The sequence below is a fragment of the Rosa chinensis genome, chromosome 2, assembly GCF_002994745.2.
Source record: "Rosa chinensis cultivar Old Blush chromosome 2, RchiOBHm-V2, whole genome shotgun sequence".
Classification (NCBI taxonomy): Eukaryota; Viridiplantae; Streptophyta; class Magnoliopsida; order Rosales; family Rosaceae; genus Rosa; species Rosa chinensis.
In genome coordinates this window covers 7,215,060-7,242,837 of record NC_037089.1, presented here as the reverse complement: position 1 = coordinate 7,242,837, position 27,778 = coordinate 7,215,060, and the positions used below count along the sequence as shown (strand labels likewise).

The 27,778-nt window shown below is 39.5% G+C and overlaps 3 protein-coding genes across 9 annotated transcripts; all 3 read left to right on the top strand.

Annotated features, from left to right (window-relative positions):
- Nucleotides 1-1,691: 1,691 nt before the first annotated feature.
- LOC112187750 (phospholipid:diacylglycerol acyltransferase 1) lies at nt 1,692-6,550 on the top strand. 2 transcript variants are annotated; one of them, XM_024326665.2, is made up of 7 exons: nt 1,692-2,429; nt 3,171-3,393; nt 3,494-3,777; nt 3,901-4,198; nt 4,820-5,079; nt 5,604-6,095; nt 6,197-6,550. In XM_024326665.2, the coding sequence occupies exons 1-6, from the start codon at nt 1,978-1,980 to the stop codon at nt 6,085-6,087; spliced, it is 2,001 nt and encodes a 666-aa protein (XP_024182433.1). In that variant the 5' UTR covers nt 1,692-1,977; the 3' UTR covers nt 6,088-6,095; nt 6,197-6,550. The 2 variants fall into 2 exon arrangements, with proteins under 2 accessions (XP_024182433.1, XP_040370629.1); XM_040514695.1 differs by lacking the exon at nt 1,692-2,429 and adding an exon at nt 2,822-2,978.
- A 13,307-nt stretch (nt 6,551-19,857) lies between these two features.
- LOC112189281 (nuclear transcription factor Y subunit A-3) lies at nt 19,858-23,617 on the top strand. Of its 2 annotated transcripts, none has more exons than XM_024328581.2 (6): nt 19,858-20,000; nt 21,361-21,646; nt 21,945-22,054; nt 22,127-22,195; nt 22,503-22,664; nt 22,925-23,617. In XM_024328581.2, exons 2-6 carry the CDS (start codon nt 21,436-21,438, stop codon nt 23,300-23,302), a joined length of 930 nt encoding a protein of 309 aa, XP_024184349.1. In that variant the 5' UTR covers nt 19,858-20,000; nt 21,361-21,435; the 3' UTR covers nt 23,303-23,617. The 2 variants fall into 2 exon arrangements, with proteins under 2 accessions (XP_024184349.1, XP_024184348.1); XM_024328580.2 differs by having other exon boundaries at nt 19,861-20,075.
- Nucleotides 23,618-24,112: 495 nt separating this feature from the next.
- LOC112189282 (alpha/beta hydrolase domain-containing protein WAV2) lies at nt 24,113-27,486 on the top strand. Of its 5 annotated transcripts, none has more exons than XM_024328585.2 (8): nt 24,113-24,462; nt 24,842-24,877; nt 25,021-25,099; nt 25,244-25,298; nt 25,385-25,501; nt 25,926-26,090; nt 26,489-26,732; nt 27,055-27,486. In XM_024328585.2, the coding sequence occupies exons 1-8, from the start codon at nt 24,225-24,227 to the stop codon at nt 27,072-27,074; spliced, it is 954 nt and encodes a 317-aa protein (XP_024184353.1). In that variant the 5' UTR covers nt 24,113-24,224; the 3' UTR covers nt 27,075-27,486. The 5 variants fall into 5 exon arrangements, with proteins under 5 accessions (XP_024184353.1, XP_024184351.1, XP_024184354.1 ...); XM_024328583.2 differs by having other exon boundaries at nt 27,049-27,486; XM_024328586.2 differs by having other exon boundaries at nt 26,950-27,486.
- Nucleotides 27,487-27,778: the final 292 nt, after the last annotated feature.

Genomic DNA, 27,778 nt, shown 5'->3' with positions numbered 1-27,778 from the left:
TTTGATTGAGCTACCACGTGGTAGGGTAGTCTGTATCTAAGAATTTCTCAACAATAATTAAACAAAAGATTCAGTTATGGGTTCTTCATTGGAACCCACCTCTCTCTACCGTCAGATCACGTCCCAGATCATCGCCGCGTGTCCAACACAAGTTGTCATTGGGACCCACCCCGAGTTCTGAAAATATTTTTTTTTTTTTTTGTGAATAGACTTCAATTAAAAAACACCCAAGGAAAAGCCCAAGGGGTAGGCCCAAAAAGACCAAATACACATCAACAAAAGAGAGGAAAAATCATCCCTCCAACCGGTTTGACATGAACATGACAAGGGAAGGAGACCCTCAAAACAACCAAAAACCAAAATAAAGGAACATAGAACTCATGGAGGACTAGGCAACCCGTCACTTATGAGGACTTGTAAGAGTTCTGGAAATAACCTGTTTCCCTCCCGGTAGACCAAAAGCCCCAACAACCACATGGAAAGCCCAAACCAAGACACTAGGAAGTAGGAACTACTAGAAGCAATAGAGCCACTCAGATTCTCCCACCTCTCGATTTCCGTGAAGGCTTGGGCTTAGGGTTTAGAGCCATTGGCCAATGAGTTTCGTCACCGATAGACTTAGAACAGTTTCAAGTTATATCCAACAATTGGTAAGTTATAATTTCAACATTGTAAAGATTATGAGTTCGATTCTCATTGACATATGTAAATGTGAGGTGGGCTAAAAGTTATAAAAAAAAAAATTACATCCAACAATTTTATTTTTGAAGTGTATCACGTTTGAAAGTTTATGGATTCTGCTCAATTTTCATTTAATCTAGCCTAATCGTAGCAATTTTATTTTTTTTTAGATTAGATTAAACTATTGAAGCCTTTGCAGTGTCGTTGAAGAATCACTGCAGTAATACTTCATTAAATGCAATTTGAGAGAAGTGTGTAATAAACACATGTTTTTGACGACATTTCATGGTTTTATATGTCAATATTTTTATGAAGTCTAATTTACCACTACTTTTTTCTTTAGGGAGGTCTTTCATAAAACTCTAAATATTAGTCAGTTCTCTAATCTTTTTTCTTTTTGACTGAAATACAAATTCAATGATTGATAAGCCAATAAAGCCAGCCACAACCACCATTGCCCCACTTCTCTATCTACATTTCTTCCTAACGACCTCAGGACTACTAGAATAAGCTAGACAACAATATTATAACTATAAATTTGGGATCAGCACAAACAGTGAATACTGGTCAGGAATAAGACATTCACACAATGAATAAAGACCTATTCTAATGAAGACCCAAAAAGCTTCGCCTTGTTTTTATGGTATCTACCCAATAAATAATTCTTCTTGAGCAAAAGTTAAAACCAAACCAAACCAATACTTTAATTAAAGACAAGATAATATTTTGACAGTTTTATTCACTTAAAGAATAATTTGAAGAGATCGTAACACACAAGTGAATTTCAACCACGTATATTAAATTTAAATGCTGAATATATATTTCCTCCAGCAGTTAGATTCACTCTGTTTATTTTGGTACCTAATCTTCTTGATGCATATATATATATATATTCATTTAGTTTTTCATTACACACAAGAGTCTTAAAGAAAGGATTCCTTTTCTTTTTTGCCAATTAAAGAAAAAGATTCAGTTGAGATGTTGTTGAGCTGTGTTCTTAATTCTACCATTCAAACAATCACAAACGAAACCCCTACTCCTCTCCACCGTCCGATCACGCCCCAGATCACCGCCACGTGTCCTACAGTGGTGGTTATTGGGACCCAGCCCCCGAGTTCTGGAAATAACCCCGCTCTCTTTCCCTCCAGATGAACCTAAAGCTCAGCCACAGAGGAAAGCCCAGAGCAAGACAGTAGGAAACCAGTAGAGGCAGCAGGAGCCACTCAGATTCCTCCACGTCCCCAATCGCCGGCGCAGCTGAAGCTTCAATTCAGCTTTGATTATTTTCCAAAAACGATGTCGTTTCTGAGACGGAGAAAGGGGAAGGCGGAGAATTTGGAGCCGGACCACGAGAGTGAGACAGAGAAGGAACACGAACCCGGTGAGGAGAAGAAAACGACGACGCGTCGTCGGAGAAGGAACCCGAACCCGAACCCGAACCGGTGGTCGTGCGTGGCCAACTGCTGCTGGCTCATCGGAGTCATATGCTCGATCTGGTGGTTCCTGCTGTTCTTGCTCAACGCAATGCCGGCGTCGTTTCCTCAGTACGTGACGGAGGCGATAACGGGTCCGGTTTCCGACCCGCCTGGAGTGAAATTGAGGAAGGAGGGCTTGACGGCGAAGCACCCGGTGGTGTTTGTGCCCGGAATTGTCACCGGCGGGCTCGAATTGTGGGAAGGTCATAGCTGCGCCGATGGGTTGTTTAGGAAGAGATTGTGGGGCGGCACATTTGGGGAATTGTATAAAAGGTTGGTGCTTTCTTGGTTTGAATGCTTAATGCAATGAACCCTTTTTTCTCCTTTTGCACTGTTTGGCTGATTTGGTTAGTTAATTTATAGGGTTTGTGGATTAGGGTTTACTTTAGAAGAAGGGGATTTGATTGCTTTTATATAAGGGAAGTGTGTGTGTGTGTGTTTGATACTTAAAAAAGGGTGATTGATTGTGACTGAAACCAATGCTGTGAGGTTGCTTACCTTACAAATTGCTTGAGTTAAACGTAAGTCAAAACCAGTTTATCAAGTGAATGAGTGAGTTTATCAACTGGGGGGGGTTTTGTCTCGAATATATAAACTAGGATGCTAGCTATAGTTAAATTGTATGAACTCGTATAAGCGCAAATGAGAAACTTTTTGGATGGTAATTATTGTAAGAGAGAAAAGTGGGTATGTTAGTTTGATCGGTTATGTCATCTCCTGCTATTAATCAATAGGGTCTCTTGATTTTCCAAATTCTTCTTTAGGTTACTTTCACTGATTTTGCTCTTGTTGTTAGTAAGCAAAGTGGCTAGTTGTGGGGAGGTATGACCTGCAGAATCTATTTACTGTCACTCCTTATCATATATGTTAGTTTGATCAGTTATTTCGTGCCCTGACTATTAATGAATACAGTGTTTTGATTTTCCAAATTTCTCTATATCCTTGAAGTTCTTGAATAGTCTTGGACTTGACTCTTACATAGTGTTACCCTGCGATTCCTTTTGTTTCTGACAGACCATTATGCTGGGTTGAACATATGTCTCTGGACAATGAAACTGGACTGGACCCTGCAGGTATAAGGGTTAGGCCTGTATCTGGTCTTGTGGCAGCTGATTACTTTGCCCCTGGTTACTTTGTGTGGGCAGTTTTAATTGCTAATTTGGCTCGCATTGGATATGAGGAGAAGACCATGTATATGGCTTCATATGATTGGAGATTATCGTTTCAGAATACAGAGGTATTGTTATGTAAACATCTTTTTCATACCCTCATAGTAGCAGTGTATACTTTACTGTGACAATTGACTTACTGTATATCGGTTTGATTGCGTTTACCAGGTTAGGGACCAAACTTTGAGCAGAATAAAAAGTAATATAGAACTTATGGTAGCTACAAATGGTGGCAACAAGGTGGTTGTTCTCCCACATTCAATGGGTGTTCTGTACTTTCTGCATTTTATGAAATGGGTTGAGGCACCAGCACCAATGGGAGGTGGGGGTGGATCAGATTGGTGTGCTAAGCATATTAAAGCTGTAATGAACATCGGTGGCCCCTTTTTAGGGGTTCCAAAAGCTGTTGCTGGACTTTTCTCTATTGAGGCCAAAGACATTGCTGTTGCCAGGTTTTTGTCTTTTCTTTTAACATCAGATTTGCCATCCTTCTTTGGGCTAGTCTGCTAGACATATATGATTTTTGTATCCTGCTTTAGCTCTCGATGAAATCCTAATTCTTATCCTTGTTACAGGGCTTTTGCACCAGGTGTTTTGGATAAGGATGTTTTTGGTCTCCAAACCTTACAACATATGATGCGGATGACCCGGACATGGGATTCAACTATGTCTATGATACCAAAAGGTGGGGACACAATATGGGGTGGTCTTGACTGGTCACCTGAAGAATACTGCCATTGTGATGCTAAGAAGTTGAAGAATAATGATACCAAAGATGCAGAGCCATATGGAGTAAATTATGGGAGGATTATATCATTTGGGAAAGACGTAGCGGAGACGCATTCCTCCAAGATTGAGAGGATCGATTTTAGGGTGACTCTCTCTCTCTCTCTCATATCTATTATATCTCATTTCAACAATTAGTAGTTTACCTAGTTACCTAGCATCTCATCTAGCTATTGGATTTTCCATATGGAATTATTATTAAAAAGGTGAAGAATGGGTTTTGCATTTTGTCATAAGTTGATCTATTATATCTCATTTCAGCAATTAGTAGTTTACCTCGTTACCTGGCATCTCAATCTAGCTATTGGATTTTCCATATGGAATTATTCTCTAAAAGGTGAAGAATGGGTTTTGCATTTTGTCAGAAGTTGATCTAATTACAATGCTTTTGTGTCTGGGCACAAATGATACGTTGTATTTCCTTGGATTGTATGTGGAGAACATTTTCATTTTTTATTGCTAAAACTCATCTTGCATATGAGGTAATGACTAGTATTTTAACTTGTACTTAATATTAAACTCAAGCATGAGGTTTTGATCATATCTCGAAGACATTGAATTAATCAGAATATGAAGTTTGTGAATTTGTCTTTGTCTGCCAAGATGAGTTCCGTTTTTTCCTATAATCCTACGATACATACTATGATGACTGATGAGATATTTAGTACATACACTTAAACTAGTAGTTTACTTTGGATCGCTTGGCAGGATGCTGTTAAGGGTAATTTACTTGCGAATGCTACCCATTGTGATGTATGGACAGAGTACCATGACATGGGTGTTGGGGGTGTCAAAGCTGTTTCAGATTACAAAATCTACACAGCTGGATCAATTTTGGATCTGCTTCATTTTGTTGCGCCCAAATTGATGGCACGTGGGGATGCTCATTTTTCGTATGGAATTGCGGACAATTTGGATGACCCCAAGTATGAACACTACAAATATTGGTCAAACCCCCTAGAAACAAGGCAAGTGTTTTCTTTTCCGTGCTGTTCTCACATTTTGTCCCCCAGTGAATCATGATCTGAGTTTAATCTAGTCTTTCCTCTTTTGATGACTATTGGTTGAATGTAACGTAACTAGTGATACTGTTTCTAATTGTTTCAGCATGCTCTTCCCTACCTTTATATGCTCAGATGTAAAATCAGCAAGTAGTAAATGCTACATTTTTCCAAGAGATTAAAAATTATTCTTCTGGTGGTTTGGGAGTCTAGTTTCTACACTTTAACTACCGCTTAGGGCTTTACCAAAGCTGGAAAAAGGTCGTACTCATGTGATATGCATGTGTCTTCTTGTCTGTCAAGTTTTCTATTAGGTTATACCCCTAAGTTGAATACATTGATGATCTGATATATGCCACTTGGTTCAGCTCTTATTCATTCCTGTATTACTCTATTAAATTGTTCTTTCTGGGGTTGTGATTCACAAGGGTTCACTTCTTGAGCACATTGACTTTTGTTTGTGCTGTTTTAACTTCTGACTGCTTGTGCAGATTACCAAATGCTCCTGATATGGAGATCTATTCTATGTATGGAGTTGGCATCCCTACCGAAAGAGCATACGTGTATAAGTTAACTCCTACTGCTGAATGCTACATTCCCTTTCAAATAGATACCTCAGCAGAGGGTGGAAGCGACAACCCATGTTTAAAAGGTGGAGTGTACTCCGCTGATGGGGATGAAACTGTGCCGGTGTTGAGTGCAGGTTTCATGTGTGCTAAAGCCTGGAGAGGAAAGACCCGTTTCAACCCTTCTGGCATTCGTACTTACTTAAGGGAGTACGATCATGCCCCTCCAGCTAATCTTCTAGAGGGCCGGGGTACCCAAAGTGGTGCTCATGTTGATATAATGGGAAACTTTGCTTTAATTGAGGATGTTTTAAGAGTAGCAGCAGGCGCTACGGGAGATGAATTGGGTGGAGATAAAGTGCACTCTGATATTTTCAAGTGGTCTGAAAGGATCAATATAGATCTCTGAGTTACATGGTGAGTAATATAACCACATTAATGGTCTGAAAAGATTTGGCTTTATGCTACTCTTTTTTCTTTTCTTTTTTCCTGAAGCTGGATGCTATTCTGTGTTTCAGTAATCCTGTGCTTGAAGATACACCTGATGAATTGTCGGTAGTGCTGGTGGGTGGAATTATGGCACCAGCTCTTGTAATTGCTTTGAAGCCTAAGAGATGGGTAGCATATTGCTAAAACAGACCCATCATTGCTATGGCGAGATCACAATTGGTTTGAAGAATCAGATCCCACGTTATGCCAGGCTCATGGCAATTTAGATGCAGCTCACTTATACAGTTAATATAGCTCCATAGGATTTGGGATATTCAATTAATTTATTGGATTATATATGTCAATAAATTCTTCAATTAATCAACGTATACCTCTTGTATCTGTAATTGGTTTGTTATACTTTATTGCTTCTCATTACTAGATGGGTAGATGATCTGATGATATATGCATATATGGAGGTGAATGTAATGGAGGACTAGCCAATCTTGCAAGAAACTGCTTTTTGATAGAATTACAGGTTTGGATGTCGAGAGAAACAGAGAAAATATGTTAACGGAGTTCTAAGGTAAACGAAAATTTTGATAGGGTTCCAATTCCAACTTTTTTTCCTGTGCTTGTTACAAAATCTAGCATTATGCAGATTAAAGGTGGTAATAAGTAAAACTTTCACCATCCAAGTTAAAATGTATAGACTGAACTAAACTATGTAGTTCTAAACACCGAGGGAGAAGAACTTTTATACTGGTTCCCATGTAATCATAAATCTGTACTCATGCATGAGAATAGCACCTTAAAGAGACACCAAAAAAAGGGACTGAGAGTAACAAATAGGTACTAAAACCAGCAAATCTAAGTAGGAACTTTGCCAAACCTCGAGTTTCTTCAGGATGGTCCTTCAGATTAACATTCTCTGAGTCCGACTGGAGCTTGAAAACACAATCAGGTCCAATCAGGTCCATTCAGATTGACCTCCTCCATGTCCGACTGGAACTTGAAAATACGATTAGGGGGATGCTCTAATCTTATTTGATGAGATTTTCTCTCTTGAAAGTTATGGAAGATAACTTTGTGAAAACCTTCCATAAGTGCAGTGTCACCGTTATGGAAAGCTAATGGAGAAATATAGAAGGTTTCTTATCCCCTGAGTTTGTTGATGTTCCATGTCCGCCTCTGGCTCCATGACTTTCTGGCATAATTTTCCATCACCTACATGTCCATGAATTCTTCTCCACTCTGAATCAACGCAAGCTGACCTTTGTACTCCACAAGCAGTAGCTTGGAGTTGTAACCTGCATTATCGATTGCCAAGGGTGGCAATGAGAACATTTCCCAATTCTCTGCATCTTCATAGAAAGCAAATACTTTGTTAGTATAGATTTTATTGTATATTGGCATTCCTAGTACAAAACCTAGGGTCTTAGGTCTAAGTTAGAAGTGTGCCAATCATTGGAGTGAAGACCTAGTCAAATGAAAAGAAAAAAACTCAATGCACTCAATGCTTCAGTTGACTCCTCAAGGTACTTCACAGGTAATTGCATATGCATCTCATACGTTTTGTGTCTTTATGCATATTGGGATTGATGCATGTGTTGCAATCCCGGTTAGGTCAGAATATGTGAGTTGGTCTGTGTCAGATTTCTTTAGTTAGGAGATATTGTGATGCCCCGGAAATTTATAATTATTTTCTGAGGATTTTCCAGAATTAATTTTATAACTATTGGACGGTTTCGTGGCTCGTGGATGGAGCGGAAGTGTTTCGGGCGAATAATTAATTGAAGGATATGGTTTTAGGGGGGTTGCCAAAGGTTGACTTTTTATACGTTGGGATTCTCCGAAAACTTCCTTCACGAAAGTTGTAGAGCGCGTCGATACGAGTTCGTGGATATGTAGAACGCGAGAATCGGAGTTCGTATGAGGAAGTTATGGTCATTGGAAGGAATTTCCATTTTAGTATAAATAGAAGTTTCCCGAAAGAGAAACTTACTATTTTCATTTCCTTCCATTTCCGGAAACTCATTTTTTCTCTCCCTTTTTCTCTCTCGGTCGATACCTTCAGTATCGAAGAAAACCGTCTGACCCGACCCGGACCCGGTCGATCCGACCCGACGTTTCCGGCGAGCTCCGGCCATCTCCGGCGACGAAATTTTCCAGACAGGATCGTCTCCGCCGTCTGGTGGTCCCTGTGGTGTTCTCTAGCGCCGATTCTCGGTGGTAGCGGCGGTAGAAGGCGGTGCAGCCTTGTGTTTTCGGACCCGGCCGGAAAACACAACTCCGGCGACTTCATGGCTTCAACGATTCCTTGGTTGAGCTCAGACCGGCCTCGTTGATCGGTCCTTGGTGGTTGTTTGGATCGATTCACGTGAAACTTCGATCAACTCGGATTGGATCACTGTTCACGGCTTGTGAGGTAGTTTTCGATCCCTTAAGCTTGTTTTCTGACTTCGATCCAGTTATGAAAGTTCACAAGCATGCTTAGATGAAGCTTTTTGATGTTGGGAGTTTTGTGAAATAATGAGTTTTTGGCCGGCGGCGGTGCACCACCGTCTGTGGTGGCGTTCCGGCGGTGTTCCGGCCACTTAAGGAATTGGTTTTGGTATTATATATGTTCTACTCGTTGATACGAGCGTTTCGATATATAATATGCAAATTTTGGAGTTCGTATGGAATTGTTATGATTTTTGCCGTTTCATACCGATCGATTTATTCGATCCTTGAGGATTCGAGCGTCCGATCGACTTGTGGTTTGGTCACATCGATCGTGGACATATTCCGGGGACTTTGGGAGGCCTCGGATGCGGTTTCGCCTCATTTGGCGTCACCTTGGGAACTTTGGTTCGATTTAGGGTTTCGAACCCCTTGTGATTCGTTGACTGAATGAGAGCTGTAATTCCTTAGGTACGTGACGTAGTACTCCTTGGACGGCTATTTTGTGGATTGGCTGCCTTGTCCTGAATTGAAGACGCAGCGGGAGTTTCGAGGTGAGTAATCTCACAAGGTTCATTTGTGAACGAATTACCTTTATCGTTTGTTGGGGAAATCTCACGATAATTGTTATGAGTATGATCGATATGTGTTATGAGCAGGATCGATGTTTGTTATGAGTAGAATCGATATTTGTTATGAACAGGATTGATATTTGTTATGAGCAGGATCAATATTTGTTATGAATATGATCGATATTTGTTATGAGCATGACTACCCTATTGTCTTGGAGTTATTAGGTTAACTACGACTATAGTTGGTATTAGTGGCATTTCTGAATGGATGACTATGTGTGTCTATATATATATTATGGGGTATATATATATACATATATATTCATGTATTAGTGACTTCGTGGTGAATCTTTGCGATGATTGTCATGAAAAGCTTATGTAAGAATATTTGTGTAATGAATCGATGACATCAGTATGGTGAATCTTTGTGATGATTGTCATGTAAAGCTTGTATAGAAATATCTATGTGATGACCAGCGAAATCTATGTGATGATCGCTATCTATGTGATGACCAGTGAAATCTATGTGATGATCGCTATCTATGTGATGACCAACGAAATCTATGTGATGATCGCTATCTGGGCGATGAGTGGCGATATCTGCGTGAATCTATGTGATGATCCTTGAAATCTAAGTGATGATTAGTAGGATGATGCAAATCTAGGTGATGATCGGTGGAAATCTGTGCGATGATCAGTGTGATGACTGCTCGGTAGCGGAGCTGAATTGTTATTAAGTTAACAAAGATCGAGAGGACTGCTGTGATGGTTGGGGCTACCTACAGACGTCAGAGTGTGGGACTTCGATGACTACCTTGTCTTGAATTGTTTGACTTAATGTGACCTCCTGAACTAAATTATATGCAGGGGTTACTATGAATTGTTTTGCTTGTTTTGATATGTGATTGCCTTGATTTCTCCTTGATTTTATTGATTGATGGTTTGATTTACATTAAGAGCCATAGCGGTTATGAACTGTACTCTGTAGTGAGGATAGGAAGGTGATTCATTGTTCTTCACCTTTGATGTCATGTTGATGACAAAAACTCCTAGGGGGGGGAAAATGGGAAATGAGTGTGAAGTTGGAATTCGCTGTAGGGCGTTAGGATGGTGTTAAACATTTCTTGAGGAAGTCTTGTTTGACCGAAATTTGTGTAATTGGATGCTAGGATTGAGGTTATGAGCAGAAGGCTTTTGTGAAATTTGTGTAATTGGTTTTGAGTTACTCATACGAGCTTCATAAGCTTACCGGGTTTGTTGTGTGGAACCCGGTGCACTATTCAATGGAATGGTGTAGGGGTTAATCCTGCAGGTCGAGGAGATCGTGGCTGAAGCTGAGGTGACGCCTGTGCAGCTTTATGGTAGGAAGCTATCTTTGTGACTGTACCGTTGATAAGGACTTCCGTTGTATAGTTACTCTGAGCTGCATTTACGTTTTATTTTGTTGTTGACAATTTAATTCGTAAGCATTGTAATATATAACTCTATGGAGCGAGTTTATATTAACTTTGAGGGTTCAGGGCATCAATATCTGTGTAAGTTAAAGGGAAAAAGATTCCAGGTATTTTGTATTGATGACTGGACGTTCACGCATATATAATTATGGGGTTATATATATCGATTTTCATGTGTGTAAAATCAGGGGCGTGACAGATATTTTGTGCATTATTGCTGTCAGTCATTAAGTTGTAAAAGGATATTTATTCTACATGATTTGTTCAGTTAAGTCTATCTTTTTCATTAGGGATAAAATCATGTTTATTTGTAGAATATCTTTTTAGGATATGTCCCTTCCATATAAGGAGTCAATTAGGTTTTGGTGTCTTTATTGTCCAAAGTCTTAGGGCGAGTCTGTATATTATAAACGGCAATAAAATGCGTTCATGGTGCTTGCCTTTGATGGGAAAAAAGGTTGGATTCATCCATTGTGATTTAGAAAAAGGCTTCATTCATCTTGAATAGTGATGTGCTTCAAATCGTATCAGTAATCTACTTGTTCCATGTTAAAGTAGATTGTTGAGTCAAACACTTTTTCATTTATCAATCATATATTGCATATCAAGTACTCTCGAGGTCAGTTGGAGTTGTTGATGTGTAAAGAAGATTGAAGGTCGAGGTCAGTACCTGTCAATCCTACCAGTGAGAGCAGTTCATCAGTGGAGAAGATTTACGAAGACGTGATCATACAGCCTTCTAGAATGCGTTTAGTAAGTATAGCCAAGGTCAGTGCTATTGGTTGTTTGTAAGAGAACTTGTATCTTTCCATTAAGTGAATTGGTTTTCACTAGGGCTTTAGAGAGTTAAGGCCCCGCAGTTGTTTTCCTCATTTTGAGGTTTTTACTGCGCAAACAATTCTGGTGTCTCTTGATCGCTGTGTGATTGTATTTACCTTTCTTTTATGCACTTTATCTACACTCTGCTATATTCAGGGATTCATATCTGTGTTTCAATCCTTTAACGTTTCTTGCTGGAGTTTTTTGAATTAAGGAAAAGTTTGTGGTTTCTGTAGGGAAAGCCTATTTACCCCCCTCTAGGCTTTTTAGTTTCATCCCAATATTTTCATACTTCGTTACTTGGCAGAAGCCAATGGAGACCACCATTTGCTGCGCGCCACAACAGAATTTTGTTTACTTGCAAAGAAAACATTAGAAGGTAGAATCACATCCTTTGACCGCTTCCATGCCCATGTGACGGAATCAAAAATCTCGCACCTAAGATGGCGCCACCATTCAGAGTTGTGCTTGACTAATACCTTGAGTTCCGAGAATCGAATCACCTTGTATTTCAAAGGCTTCGACTTCAATACGAGCAGGGCAGTGCTTGCAGTCTGCTCGTACTTGGTTTTTGGATTCGGTATCTTTACCCACTGTTTCGTAGTAGGCTTACAAACCAAATATCTCTTGTTCTGGTTGACACACACGAGTACGTAGACCTTGATTCACAGCTTCAATTCGGACAGTAATGTTTAAAAAATCCAATGACAGTGACGAAGTGAAGTTGACATTATTATCCAGCGACACAAACGCGGATGAGTGTTGGGAGTCAACTAGGCTTTGAATGAAAATTCCAGAAACTATGTTAGTTGTCTCGCAAAGTAGTTGATGGAAGCTTGATTCGTATGTGACTCGATTCCACTCCTTTGAAATCGATCGGCAACGCCCTACAGTTTCTAAGGATGATCTTGTTAGAATCTCAAAGAGTGCATCAGACGACGATGTTGGTACTAAAGCCGTCCTGGAGACTGCTGACAAAGTGGTGTTTCTTTGCCCAGTCTCAGGTTGAGTGGCTTCTAAGAAGCTGGATCGTTCTGTGGTTCAGTATTCCTTGGAGACGCAATATAAATTAGATTTTAAGTGATTCCTAACACATATTAGGAATCCTTCTGCTGCAAGGGTATAGTTTAGGTTAGTTTTTTTTTTTTAACCACGCGAGTAGTTTAGGATACCTAATGGGTTTAGGAACTGTTTCCTTATGGTTTTGGAGAGAACACCATGAATTTATAAATCCTTAATTTAACTGCAAATTAAGATTTGGTTTTGCATGGTTAGCTCTATAATGCAAATAAATTAGATCGTAATAAAAGAGACTTGTTTTTCAAGTTTCTTATTGTAGTACACTTGGAGAACAAGTCTTTCTGGTAATCCGGTCCAAATTAAGATTTAAAAAAAAGAAGTCATTTTGTTTACTCTCCTTGTTCTCGTATTGGAAACCGATCCATTCTTCTCCTATAATTAATGGGTTTTTGTGTTGTTGAAAGAATTAAAGAGAAACTTGGAAACCAAGTCTTGTTCTACAATCTTTTCCAATTAACTTGAAAAAGATATCAAGTCTATATTCTTTTGAGTTTGGAGGCTTGTAGCAAGGATTAAGAGCTAGACTCTCTAAATCTCTAAATATAGTCTGCGTGTTCAGGTCCCTCTTACATTCTTGTTTTCCTCCAATGGCTTCATCACAAACACTTCCTTCTGACCTCTATTTCGAGATTCTGACCCGAGCATCCTTCGATACTGTTGGCCGGTGCAGGCTCGTTTCGAAACAATGGAACCACCTTACATACGATTCAAGTTTCATAAATCAACTATCTCAGAGAACCAAAACAACACACGGGGTTTTCATTCAAAGCTCGATCAGCAGTAATTATATATCCACCTTTGTTCAAGCTGTGGGTAACAACGACGTCTCCAACTCCGAACAGCTGTCCTTAAATTTCCTGCCTCAGCCGGTGAAGATTGAAGCTGCTCATCAGGGTATACTCGTTTGTGTAAGCCAGAAACGTGTTCCTCAATACTATGTCTGCAAGCCAACCACTAGGGAATGGGAGCAGATACACAACCCAAAAACGAGGTATATGACGGTAAAAATTGCCTTAATGGTGTTACGATCAAGCCCGTTAAGGTACAAGATCGTCCGGTTCTCAGAACCAAAGTCTCCATATTCCAAGTACAAGTCGCAGGAACACTGCTACAACCTTAGGTGTGAGGTATATGATTCCAAAGCTCGAGCATGGAAACAGTTGAACAATGTAGCTTTACCCAAAGATGCTTATATCTTGAGGTTTCAACCTGCAGTATCGGCATGCGGTGCACTCCACTGGCTTTTGTCAGACAACCGAGTCGGAATCTTTGCTTTTCATGTAGATGAAGAGAACTGGGAAATATTTGCACCACCGTGCTTGGCAGTCGATAATGTCAATGGGAATCAGGTGGTGGAGTACCAAGGCCGCCTTGCATGGATTTGTGAAGTAGAGGACTCGATGGAGCTATGGGTTATGGAAGACTACAAGAACAAAGTATGGAGTAAAAGACAGATACTAAGGATCAAAGGACTGGATCGTCTTGCTTCTTTTGCAACTCTTTGCAATAATGATGTTGCACTCATGAGAGGATTTTTCAAGATAATATTTTACAAGTTTGGAGATTATAGCTCCAAGATAGCAAATCTAGAGGAAATTTCTCGACCAGATGAGATCTTCATGTTGCAATCAGATTCAGAGCCTACTAGATTGAAGGGTCCATTGAAGTCTTGGGTAATAATAAGATGGTTTCGTTCGATTAAAAAGAAGTGGTCTCCAATAACTAAGTATCGCCTCAGGACTGTTGGGAAATTCTGCAGTACATACGGGACGTATGCCATAGAGTTTGTGTTTCTGTTTTTGGCTTTGAGGACACAATTAATCCAAAGATTGACACACTATCTATATGGCGTAACACATGTATTGCAAACGGTCTTGGAATACTTGTTAGCTGGTGCTTGATTTCGTGGAGGCCGGATTCAATTGTAGTTTTATGTTTTTCATATTTTTAGTCAATGGCGGACGCAGGATAAAGTAGGGGCTATTCTGCTTGCAATAGTGCATTAAGAACTTTTTGTAGGGGCGGGCAGAAACCAAACCGGACAGCAAAAACCGGCCGAACCGGGCCGGAAATCCAGTTTGGGGACCGAACCGGATGAAGCAAGACTGCAAAAAAAAAAAACGGACTGGACCGGTATTTAACGGTTCAGAACCGGATTTACCTTCAAAACCGACCGGTAATAACCGAACCGGACCGGATATATAATATTTATTTCAATTAATATTATTTCACTTATTTTAGTATTATGTATATATTTTTAAATGTGCTGTCGAATTGTAATTGGTTTAGGTCCAGGTACAGCTACTCCCTGTTGCACTGGATTACTGTCTATGAGAGAAAAGTCGAAAACCCTAGCAGATTAGCATCAGCCTCTCATTTCGACTTTGCTAGCCTCCTCAGTCCTCCCGACCTCATCTCTCTCGACTCAACTCAGTCCTCCCGACCTCATCTCTCTCGACTCAACGATGACGACGCCAACCTCTCCCAGTCTCCCCAGTTTCTCAGTCGACTGAAGACGCCTCCACTCGACACCAATCGAAGACTGACTACGCCCACTGAAGCTGACGACGCCGACGCTGACGACAACCGAAGACTGATGACGCCTCCACTCGACGCCAATAGAAGACTGACGACGCCCACTGAAGCTGACGACGCCGACGCTGACGACAACCGAAGACTGACGACACCAACGCCGACCACAACGGCCTTCTCAGCTCTCATCTGATCTGAGCATGGAATCGGTATGAGAGTTACTGAGTTAGTTCGATTTCAATGGATCTTACTTGGGTTAATTTGTTCAGCTTGTTTCTGGATCTTACTTGGGTTAATCTGATGGATCTTACTTGGGTTACTTGGGATGATTATCACTGCGTCCTAACGTGAAATACTATGCAAGTGTCGTAGTGGCTCGTTGTTGCATAAACAGGGCCCCTAAACGCATATGCTAGTGAGGGTGGTTTCTTGAATGCAGCATCGAGTTCAATCTTTTTATAATTTTGAGTCGTAGTCTGTACGAGTATTTTTTCCAGAGTCGGGAGTTGTTTTGCCTTGTCGAGTGAATATAGATTTGTTAAACTCATTTTCTGGTGGAGTGAATATAGAGTTGTTTTGCCTTGTCGAGTGAATATAGACTTGTTTCTGTTTGACTTTGTATCTGATTCTTTACTGATGCTAAATTGCTAATGATTGTTTGAGACTTTGATGGTTGTGGTTTGATGCTAAATTATCATGCTAATTCTGTTTTTTATTTTACTATCAGGGAAGTGGAGGAGCATCGCAAACTCCCAATGCGACACCAACTGGGTCAAGCACCGGAACAACACCAACTGCTACAAGTGAAGCTGCTGCACCGCTTATGCTTCCTCCGCCACCACCTTCTGCAGCAGCAACTCCAATTAGTGAAGTTCTTCAACTATGGTTTGTAATAACTTTAAATTTAAGTTCTTCAACTATGGTTTGTAATAACTTTAAATTTATGTTTGGTACTTTGAAGTTTGAACTTGATGTTTGTGTTGCTGGAACTTTGATTTACTGCTGCTGGAACTTTGATTTACTGCTGGAACTTGGAAGTTGGAACTTTGATTTATCATTTATGTTTGTGCTGCATGTTAGCTATTTGGTTTGGAAACAGATTGTAGAATGTTGGAACTTTGATTTAGATTTGGAAATTGCTTTTTGGTTTGAAATGTTGAACAGGTGGAGCAAATTGTTGATGTTTGAAACTTTGAATGTTTGATAGTTGATCTGCAGGTTTGAGTGTTTGTTAATGTTATTTGTGTAGTCGAACATAACCGAAACCGATCCGCACCGCACCGCAAAACGGTGTAGGTTTTAAATATGCGGTTGCGGTTTTAAATATAGCACAATCGAATGAAGCAGTTCGGTTGCGGTTTTGGCCTAACACCGATCCGCACCGAACTGCGCCCACCCCTAACTTTTTGGGAGTTAATACTGTTAATTAGTTAAAAATCTTCATAAAATTGTACTTATATTACTCAAATTACCCCTTAGATGTTCAAAAAATAATAATTCAGTGGGGGCCTAGCCCCTAATGAGCTGGCTTTGCATCCGCGGGTGTTTCTAGTCACTTTGTTTTGTTATGTTTTGTTTTAGATTTGTATATTGAAAGAATTTGATTTATTATCCATTATGTTGCTTAATTTGTTTCTTTTAGTTTCAAACACAAGTAAGATACAAGTCAATGCTTGTTAATATGTATAACTAGGTTGATATATAATACTGCATAGTTTTTGAGTTAATTTAATTGTAATTGATACATAGAAAAAAGCAGGTGTTGTTACTAAAAAACAAAGTGTCAATTTCACCCATAATCCCTAGATAAAACATAAAATGTGAAATTATTTTTATAATAGGAAACATGTTAGCTGGGAGCCCTTTTAATGAGGACCATTGAAATGAAGACTAGTTGAAGACTTTTGTGGTAGACCTACTTTTCGATCACATTTTCACATATCAGCCGTTAGATGTTTAGATATTTATGTGTAGATCATTTATGTAATTTTTCAACCAAATTGAAAATCGTTAAGACATTCATAATTGAAATTTATTAGTTATGTATATGAACAGTTCATGTTTGACAGATTTGGTTCGTCCATTGATTTGATCTAGTTCGGTACCTTAACGATTAGCAACTTGAAATAAATTTTTCAGAAGTGATTTACGCATGCATACATAAACATCTAACGGTTGATTTGCTGTAATGTAATTAAAAAGTGGGTCTCCCGAACCGTTAATTAGAAAGTCCTCAACTAGTCATCATTTTAGTAGTCCTCATTAGAAGAGCTTTCCATGTTAACTTTTTTTTTTTTTTTTGAGAAATAGATAACTTCATTAAGTTATCCATGACCAGAAGGCACATACATCACAAGCTGTCTCATACCAACAGTTCTAGATGGCACAAGCCGCCAAGCAAATGACAAGTACCCTCATTGCAAACAAATACGCACACTTATTTATGTACCTAGCTCGATGAACACAAATCCACACTACCTAAATCCTTGTTAGAACAACTCTAATTGCCTAAAGACCTCAATTGGTGTACAACTAGAGAAGTTAAACTTAAATAGCAAAAGACTAGAATTCAAATGCTAGGTACCAGGCCAGCCCACACCAAACACATCGCCTAAACTAGCCCAAGCCAAAAAGAGGAGGGGAAGTGGGCTGAAACACAAAGCCCAACCCACTACCCCCACCCTCCTCCCAGCACCAGACCAGTAAGAAACTGGAACCCTAACGGGTTCGTCGGAGCCGCTGCTGCCGCATAATCAGTCCAGTGGCCTCCCTACCCGAACAACCATGGCCTCTATACCGGGCACCAACGTGCTGGTATTCTGCCGCTATAAATACACGACCTCCTCCAAGACTAGGATCTGCTCGCCTCCTCTGAGACCGGCGCAGCTCTCCGCACTCGGCACTGCCGCGACACAACTATCAGAATTGGTCTCCGATCTCTCCCCCAAAGCCCGAGTGAGTTTAAAACCCAACTTGAGTTCGATCTCTACCACGGACACCACCACACAAGTCGTTGTCTCTGCATCTTCAACGCCGGAGCGTCCTAGTCACAGATGGGGGATCCTCGGAGACTCCGCCGTACTTCTGCACGAAATCTAGGGTTTCAGCCTGGGTGCTCCGAGAAAAAGGGAGCTCTCTCCAAAACTTGCAAAACCCTAACTTCCCATGTTAGCTTATCAAAATATTTATTTTATTATTTATGTCTTTCTTTCAAAACGTGTGGCACCTAAGTTTGAAGGAGGTTTTTATTTTTTATTTAATTTTTTTTTTTAGGATAAAATTTGAAGGAGTTTTCTTTAATGAATAATTTAGTTTTTGAATCAATCGATAAATGATTGTCATTAATACTCAAGCAAAAATAGCTATTACATATCTTTCCCCTGCTATCGACAGACAGACAATAAGATGTGGTGGTATCACGGTGATAATCAATGCTCACTTCAAGAAAAGCGAGCCTATAAGCTATGTCATAAGAGCATCTCCCATGGTAGGCTAAAAGCCAAATGGTTTTAGTCTACCAAAAACAGAATATTCCCTCTAATATGCTTTTTTAGCCTACCAACAAAAAACAGTGCTGCCACCGTATGCCAAATTCTGTAGGCCAAAATCAAATATCATTACATCTAACGGCTTAGAATATATTTCCGAGTATGGTTTTGACGAGGCTATCAATAAAACTAGTCGATTTAGTTAAATGAAAATAAGTATATCATAAAAATTAATGGTTACACATTTATTTTAAAAATTCTAAACATATCAAATATTGGGCTCATATTGAAGATCTCAACAAGATATTTACAATGATGTAATTTTAATATTTAGTAACATTATAAATAACCCATGTATATAGGAAAAATGAATTTTCTTAAATGTAAAATTCATGTTATTAATGAAAAAAAAAAAAAAAAGGCAGCGGGTCCCACATTTGACTTACCAATTCTCAGCCCAAATTTGGCCTAGCATATTTGAGAAGGCCAAATTTTTTTCTTGGCATTTGGGATATAGCCTACGGTGGGAGGGGGGTGAAGGCCATAAATAGGTTTTTAGCCTACCATGGGAGATGCTCTAAGACATAGCAAAATAGGCCAAAAAAACAAAAGCTGCCAAAAAATTTATAATAATGATTCATAACAGTTTTTATGGGTCCTTACCATATATGTCAATGCAATCACACCATGTTATTCACATTTTATTTAAAGTTCTATTGAAGTATCACCCCATCATTTGGATAAGAAGTTATGATGCCTTTTGCTTTCAAGCTCCAACTAAAAAAAACAAATCAAAACGATATTTTTCATTGCTGGAATTTTATTTCTTCTTGTTTAATTGAGTTAAAGAACCAACTACCACCTCATCTATTACGTCTTACGTTGGTAGCTTTATTCCAAATCCTTTTCAAATGTAGTTCTCTCAATTGGTCATAGTTTAATTTCACAAAGTTTGAAAATATAAAAATCAATTATAAAATTAACAAGGATAAAATAAAATAAAAAATACGGATGAAGCATCCCAATCTACTAGAATCTTTTTACCTAGAATCCTCACTCGCAAAAGCGGAGTGTTGGAGCCACCTCCACTCCCGTATAACCAAAACTTAAAAGCTTTGAGCCTTGTGATGCGGTGGCGCGTGGGGGACGAGCGTGGGCGAAAGATGACAAGTACAGTGAACGGCGGCTGAGACAGAGAAAGTAAATGCAGCCAACGGTTAAGAGCGCGTCCAGGCGTGCGCGTGGGCCACCTTCAAGAGAGGAAAGCGACGAAACGTGGAAAAAGACAAGAAAAAATTGAGAGAGAGTGAGGTGGTGGTGGGTGGTGGTGTGCTTTTAATTAGAAAATTTATGACTCCTCTCTTTTCTCTCAAGTGTTGTGTTGTCAATCAGAGCTGAGCCCAAGAACAAGGAAAGGAAGACAAATAGAGACTGAGAAAGGAAATTTAGAGAGAGAAAGATAGAGAGCAGAGAGAGAGAGAGAGAGAGAGAGAGAGTTTCAAGGGAGGAGACAGATATGTCTATGTTCTACCCAACAGTCATATTCTTTGCTTATTCATGCCTTGCCAGATCCCAAAGGTTCCAACTTTCCTATTGCTTCATTTGGTTCTCTCTCTCTTTTTGTATCTGCTTTTGTGTAAAATTTGTAAGCTTTTACTGGTTTGCTTGTGGATGGTGGATTTAAAGGTCCAGGCTTTATGTGGGTTTGATTCTGTTTCATGTTCTGTGGTTGCATGTGGTGTTTGAGATGAGATGGTGGTGATGATGATGGTTTTGTTTTGGTTTTGGTAAAGTTGTGTGTAGCTAGTGTTGGTTTCTGGCTTTTTTTGGCTGTTCAAGTGTTCTGCTTTCTCCTTATCTTTTGGTGTTGGGTGTTCCTTTTTGCACCATTTCATTTTCTTTTGGCGAATTTTCGGGCTTTGCTTTTGTCTGTTCATGTTTTTGGATTGTTGCTCTCTGCTTGTGTTTTTGGGTTTTGAGGTCAATGCTTTGCTCTGTGGGGATGAGTAACTTGTTTGTTATCGCTGAAAAAGAGGTTTTGTTCTTATGGTGATGTGAATCATGTGATTGGGATTGGTCTCGAATTGTCGAGTCTCTTGTTGATTGATTTGTTTGCCTAGTTAGTCTTGCATTCATCTGTTCCTGTTTCCATGAAAGACTTTGCTTTGATTTATGCCTACTGATGTTGCATGCAATGGAAAGCTCTCTTTACCTCTTATTTTGCTGAACTGTAACAATGGCTGGAAAGTTTTTGCTTTAGGTTCTATGAACCTATGGAAATGAGATCATACATATTTATATTTGCAGTCTATAGAAACTTTGCAAAACCTGTTCATGGTGTCTTCTATGCATGTTAAGTGTGAACTTCCATTTAAAATGTTTCTGAAACAGGATTTCCAAGTTGTTTGCCGCAAATCTTGTATGTTAAGTTATAGTGGTTACATGACTGTTTTGGTATAAAAGGGGCATTAAGCTCTCATGTTATGGTAAGTAAAATTGATGACGCAGTTACCCGTCTGTTGAGGCTTTGGTCTGTCGATTATATTTCACTTAAATGGTTTACATTGATCAACCTGTTTTTTAGTTTCAATTTTTTGTCTGAGTACATTTCTTTTGGAAATTCAGTCATTGTAATTGTGTTAGAAGAGAACCTAATATCGAGCAAATCTTGTTCACGGCGTAAATTTTAATGAGATTCAGTCGGGTGCTATGATGCACAAGCACAACATGATTAAATGTTGCATAGTATGCCATTAAATGTTCCATTTAGTCTGTATATAGTTTTTCAGTAGATAGTTTCCAAGTCTGCCAAGAATAAGGTTTTGCTTATTAACAATCATTTTCATTTTCCATACGAATTCAGGACACATTGTTAGAGTTAGCAATACCAACTCATAACTTGGAAAAGAGAATTTTCTATCAAAGTTCCTTCCAGTCAATGCCCCTTAATGCTAATTGCATGTCGTGGAATCCAAGTGAACGGCAAGTTTCACCGCCTTTATCAAAGGATGTGAGCTTTAAAGTGGAGCTTCCACCACAACTTCATCATGATGCAAAGCATTTAGGACTTCGAGTACAACCTGACCCCGGATCATGCACAACACATTCAATTGGTCAATCTCAAGGTCAATGCCTTTCATCAGAATCTGGTATGTATCTTCCTGGTAATATGATTTTCTAATCATATTTTGGTCCACTGTGCTTCAACTTTATGTGGCTATCCAACTTCTAAAGGGATCTGTTATTATGATAAAGATCTTGTAAAGTTTCTGGACTGGGAACTGCATATAACATATACTAAATTGTCGTGCTAACTGTACTATGTTACTAAAGATAGATAGATCTTCATTTCTTCATAGTGGTATGCTTACCAGTTTATTTCTCTTGTTTTATTGTACTTAGCTCTCTAGTTCGTGTCCTTGAATAAGTTATTCTCGATGCTCCCAGGTGAGGATGAAACACGTGGTAAGGGTGTTGAAGGGACAATGAAGCCAGCTTTCTTGAGTAATCTAGATCTCATGCCGCATCCTCCTCAAGTTGGTTACAGCAATATAGTGGTAAGTTGAGCTGTAATACACAGAACTTAACTTGTTATATGGTTGTTAATTTGCCCTTCTCCTTCTTTGCAGGGTCAATTCCATCCTTATGCTGAACCTTACTACGGTGGATTCCTGACTGCGTATGGACCACAAGCTATGGTAAGTTTTTCTGAGTACAATCTGTAGCCACTATGGCACTGCCATTCAGTTATATTTAGAAGCAATTACATGCAGCTAGAAATATCGATTTGAAAAAAGGTGTTCTATCATATTAAATTATATTTACTTCACCGGGGAATGCAGGTAATCATGTACTAAATTTTTAAGTTGGAATGTTGATCTACTATCTTTCAGATCATATTGATCTGAGCACCATCATCCAGATTATCCTTTATAATGTTTCAAGAATTTGTCGTTATTTCTGCTACGTAGTATGTACTTACAATTGGAAATGGACTGTTTTCAGCCCCCCATGGTTGGGATGGCACCTCCTCGAGTTCCATTGCCTCTCGATCTTCAAGAAGATGGACCCATTTATGTCAATGCAAAACAGTACCATGGAATCCTCCGAAGGAGACAGTCACGTGCAAAGTTGGAAGCTCAAAACAAACTTCTAAAAGCTCGAAAGGTATGTACATTACATCGACCAGGTCTTCATTGATGTGAACTCTTGTCGCTGCATTTGGTACCTGTAAGTATACCTTTTAAGTTATAGATGCATTATAAGTGAGAATCGATTTTGTAGCAACAAGCATTTGATACCTCATCCATCAAAACCTGTTCTGTCCTTTCTCTGAATTTGTTCTGTTTTTAAATGAAGAATTGTTCTGTTTTTAAATGAATTAAATCTTTGACCTATTTCCTTAGCTCACTTTTGAATGAATGCAGCCATATCTTCATGAGTCTCGGCATCAACATGCACTGAACAGGGTAAGGGGTTCTGGTGGACGTTTTCTCAGCAAAAAAGAGCTCCAACAATATGATCAGAACCCCACCAGTGGCTCCAATGATCATGTTTCGGGGTCTATCAACTTGCATCAGAAGGATACACCGGAGAGAGAAAGTCATCACTCGGGAAGCAGTGATCTAGTCACTTCTGTTGCAAGTCACTCGGGCATAACAAGTGTTTCCGGTACCAATGCTATCTTTCGGCAGCCCGATCGCAGGTTCTCAGGTGGCGTGCCTCCCCACATGAGTGGAGCCATGCAATTCAGTGGGGGGCTTATGGGCAGTGGAAATCAACACTGTGCTTCTTTTGTCCGGTGAGAGGTGGTCACGAATCGTGACCATGTCACCAGCTTGGCAATTCATCCTTGGCTTTGTCACTTCGACATTCTACATATCTCTCTCTCTCTCATGGAAGTGGCATTTTGTAGACCCTGTAATGTAATGGGGTCTCTATTAGTAGCGTGTCTTTTCATCATGAAATCGTTAAACTACAGTAAATGGGATTCTGTTCAAATTTCAGATCGATGTATCTGACCTAAACGAGAAGTTTGGTTATTACTAGTCAGTTCTTATGATAGATGTGACAATTTCTTTGGATCGGATATGAACCATAGCATGATATTTGGGTTGTGATACATGCTTCCGGCTACCAGTCAATGCATGGTGTAAAACAACCGAGTCTCACAATGTTCGCCCTAAGAATTAACTATAATTCTAGTTTGTGGTTTACTATCTTCATATTCAAAAGTCAGATTCGGGTCCAAGATGATCGAATTTTGCAAGGGATCAAATCTTACCCAATCCGAATTCTAACCTATTTTTTTCTAAAGTACTCTTTTACCATCTAGTGCACCATACTACTGATATCCTCTTCTAATATTTTAGTGCCGACATATCTATGAATCTATGATCGATCTTTTAAACCTTTACCTATAATTTTCAATTTATCATAGAACCCAGAAGTTCAGAACCCGTCCACCTGGACCGGGTGGAAATATTGAATTAGATTAAAGGGGCCCATCTTCGATAAATCACACCTGGAAATATTAACCCAGATTTTAAAGTCTCACGGCATTTTTCTTTTTCACTTTCCAGCCTAAATAGACACGGAAAATTAAATTCTCGCTTAACCAAAAAAAAAAAAAAAAAAAACTGAAATAAAAACTTCTAGGCTCCAAAGAGAAGAGGAGGCAGAGAGAGAGAGAGAGAGAGAGAAAGAAGAAGAAGAAGAAGCAAAGCCATGGTGTCGTACGTGAGTGTGTTGCTGTACGGCGTCGGAGGCCTTGTCGTCGCCGGCATGGCGCTGCTGGTGGCGCTGCAGGAGCGACTGGTCTACGTGCCGGTCTTACCGGGCCTCACCAAGTCCTACCCTATAACCCCGGCCCGTCTCCGGCTCACTTACGAGGACGTTTGGCTCCGATCCCCGGACGGCGTTCGCCTCCACGCCTGGTTCATCAAGCTCTTCCCCGACTGCCGAGGTCCGATCCGAATTTTTGACCCGATTCGTTTGTTTTATTCTCTGTTTTGGTTTTAGCTTGAATAGTGCTGAATTCGGTTCTGAGTTTAGTGAGTGAGTTAGGGTTTAGGTAGCTGTAGAGCTTAGGGCAATTGCTGAACTGAATTTAGATTGTTATTGATTTGATGCTGCTTCTGTTTCTCACTACTGGATTTGATTTTGTTGACTGTAGCTTTGTATAGACTAAATGCATCTATTAGTACAGTAATTTTCGTTCATTTCTCATGTAATTCGCCACAGATTCTGTGGAATTAGGATTACACTAGACAGTTTTTTGGTCCAGCTTGTGAATTTTTCGGTTTGTTCTTTGTGCTCAAATTGTTGTTTTGATTGCTTTGCAGGTCCAACGCTTTTGTTTTTCCAAGAGAATGCTGGAAGTATCCTAGTCTGCAGAATTTTCGACTTTATTACTTTAATTGCGAAACATTAGCATTACTTGAGTTGGTGATTTTAGATTGTAGTTTACATCTAGTTGATTGGATTCTGGTATGCTTTGTTGGCCTTGACTAATTACCTGCAGATATTGCGCATCGTCTTGAAATGGTCCGCATAATGTTGCAAAAGTTGCAGTGCAACGTGTTTATGCTCTCATATCGAGGGTAGGTTCCTGCTATGTTTATCTCTGGTCCTTTTGTTTTCTTATCAGTAGCTTCATTGGGTTGATAAAATGAGGTTGAAAGAAAAAAAGGCTAGTATATGCATACTGATAGTCTCTAAATGCAAATGTTCTATGACATACACAGTTATGGAGCAAGTGAGGGATTTCCTTCTCAACATGGAATTACTAAAGATGCTCAGGTATGTTTTCTGGTTAAGAGATGATTGATTACATATTTTTTATGTAGTGGTGCTGTTTGTTTACTGCGTACTTCTTTTTCCGTTAGGCTGCGTTGGATCATCTTTCTCAGAGGACTGACATTGACACATCTAGAATAGTTGTCTTTGGAAGGTCGCTTGGGGGTGCAGTTGGATCTGTGGTTGCTAAAAACAACCCCGATAAGGTATCTCTCAAATAATTCTTTTGCAACTTTATGTTTTTGCATTTATTATACGAGCAAACGAGGGGGTTGAGATGGATAGTGAATTCTCAACACCCAACACAGACATGCAATGTTTTGAATTTTGAGCTGTTTGTTTCACTTCTCTTATTCGACAATACAATGCCAAATTTCAATTTTTTAAGCAACCTTTTCTCATGAATAATTTTTAGTCACCTTTATGACATCTTCACTCATAATATGTTTGCAGTGAGTTTCTGCTTTTCTTGCAAAATTCCAAACTTGCTAATTCTGTATTACTAGTCACAGTATATGATCCTTTTATTCTTCAAAATTTGGAAATTTTGCTGCCAGGTTGAACGTCCCCATAAATTGAGTTGGTAGGCTTAGACAGTTTTTTTTTTTCCTTTGTGTTTATGTATTGCAGGTTGCTGCACTGATTCTTGAAAACACCTTCACATCCATTTTGGACATGGCTGGAGTTTTGCTGCCCTTCCTGAAGTATTTTATCGGAGGCAGTGCTTTCAAAGGTCCTAAAATCCTTAATTTCCTCGTACGTTCTCCTTGGAGTACAATCGATGTCATTGGTGAGGTGAGTTTACATGGTGGTAGAATTTTGTGTTCACCCTGCAAATAAACATTTGAAAAGGGGAAATCCTATGCCAGACATTTATTTGTCACCTTTTCCAGTTTTCTGCATCTCTGCTACCCACCTCATGTTCAGAATATCTGAATGGAATAGCTAGGTTTGCATTTATTTATTAAAACCATCATGCACTTTCTAAGGTAAATAGCAGTTCAGCAATGTTAATTCTAATAATCAGATATCTCTTTTGGGGATGCAAAAACCCGTTTGTACGTATAAGTTGTAATGCATCAAAATCAACACGATGGTGTGAGTCACTTCGGTTTTGCCATTTCTTAAACATTGTGTCGCTTTCTGAACTCCCAGATTTACTTATGCCTCATATTTGACAATCTTAAATGCAGGTTAAGCAGCCGATCATATTTCTCTCTGGTTTGCAAGATGAGATGATTCCCCCGATCCACATGCAAATGCTGTATGCTAAAGCAGCTGCTCATAATAGGCAATGTTTTTTTGTGGAATTTCCTGACGGTATGCATATGGATACTTGGCTCTCTGGTGGTGATCATTATTGGAGAACAATCAAAGAGTTTCTTAAAAAGCATGTTCCAGAGGGACAAGATGATGAATCATCAAAGAATGATACCAGTGAGTTTTGTTTGTCTAAGAATTAATGGCGATAGAAAGGATATTGATGAGGCATTACCACTATATCACGTATGCACGTCAAGTCTTCTGAAGTTTTCTTTTTGGATGTTAAATGGTTACTGTTAGAACTGGTTGCAAGCACACAAACTTATTACTACTCTCTTGCTTTCCTTTTTTTATGCTTCTTGATGCTTAATACATCTTTCTCCACTCTCAGATGTGGTGGCTTAGTGATTGGGTGGATTTTAGACTTCTCCGAGAATATATCATTGGCTCCCCGCAGGACTCAACGTTTTTTTTTTACCTTTTTTTGAAGCTGCAGCACTTAAAAGCTCTATTTGAGGAGTCGCTCTGCCAAGACCCGCCTGCACCACCTGTTCAGGTTTCCCCTGTAAAAGATTTTTTGTTGTTTACAAAATTCAGAAGGATGCAGACGAATGTGAATGCCTTGGATAATACTATATGGCTTCTGACATACACAGTCGAAACCTAATCTGCCCCTGCACTAACTAACCCCCAATTGTATGAAATAAGATCTCTTGCAAAATATATATGTGGAGTTTAGCACTGGACTTCTTGTTTCTCAGTTATTGTGGTGCTCTAGGACAATGCTCTAAAATGGTTAGTTTGAGATTCCAAGTCATTTAAAGCTCTGTGTAGTCGATTAGGTTTTACTGCTCGATATTACGGTAAGACATGCAAGTTTCTAGTGTTTTGTGTATTCAGCAATGAGATTATGTGCTTGTTTAGCCTACATTATCTGATCAAGCTCGAGATCCTTCATATTTCTTCTTGCACTTGTCTAATCAAGTACTTATCCTGTGCCTACACTGGAATTGTATTCTTGTTCCTCTCGCAGGTCTCTTTCGACCAAAAAATAAGCCAAATTTGTCTGGAATATGTTCCCAAAACAAATCAAGAACAAATAGCCTGAACATTCGTCAACACCAACCCATTCTTGTTAATGTTTCGAACATTGTCCTCGGTCTTACCACCTAATCCAGCTCCCTTCAACCAGAAAAGGAAAACCCCAATTTGACCGCTGG

What these genes read in the sequence shown, in the direction of transcription:
- LOC112189282 (XM_024328583.2), top strand. Translation starts at nt 24,225, where the DNA reads ATGGTGTCGTACGTGAGTGTGTTGCTGTACGGCGTCGGAGGCCTTGTC. An exon ending in GCTCTTCCCCGACTGCCGAG is followed by an intron (nt 24,463 to 24,841) that starts GTCCGATCCGAA and finishes ATTGCTTTGCAG; the next exon opens with GTCCAACGCTTTTGTTTTTC. An exon ending in CAATCGATGTCATTGGTGAG is followed by an intron (nt 26,091 to 26,488) that starts GTGAGTTTACAT and finishes TCTTAAATGCAG; the next exon opens with GTTAAGCAGCCGATCATATT.
- LOC112189281 (XM_024328580.2), top strand. Translation starts at nt 20,055, where the DNA reads ATGCCTTGCCAGATCCCAAAG. An exon ending in ATGCCTTTCATCAGAATCTG is followed by an intron (nt 21,647 to 21,944) that starts GTATGTATCTTC and finishes CGATGCTCCCAG; the next exon opens with GTGAGGATGAAACACGTGGT. An exon ending in TTGGTTACAGCAATATAGTG is followed by an intron (nt 22,055 to 22,126) that starts GTAAGTTGAGCT and finishes CCTTCTTTGCAG; the next exon opens with GGTCAATTCCATCCTTATGC.
- LOC112187750 (XM_024326665.2), top strand. Translation starts at nt 1,978, where the DNA reads ATGTCGTTTCTGAGACGGAGAAAGGGGAAGGCGGAGAATTTGGAGCCG. An exon ending in TTTGGGGAATTGTATAAAAG is followed by an intron (nt 2,430 to 3,170) that starts GTTGGTGCTTTC and finishes TGTTTCTGACAG; the next exon opens with ACCATTATGCTGGGTTGAAC. An exon ending in TCAAACCCCCTAGAAACAAG is followed by an intron (nt 5,080 to 5,603) that starts GCAAGTGTTTTC and finishes CTGCTTGTGCAG; the next exon opens with ATTACCAAATGCTCCTGATA.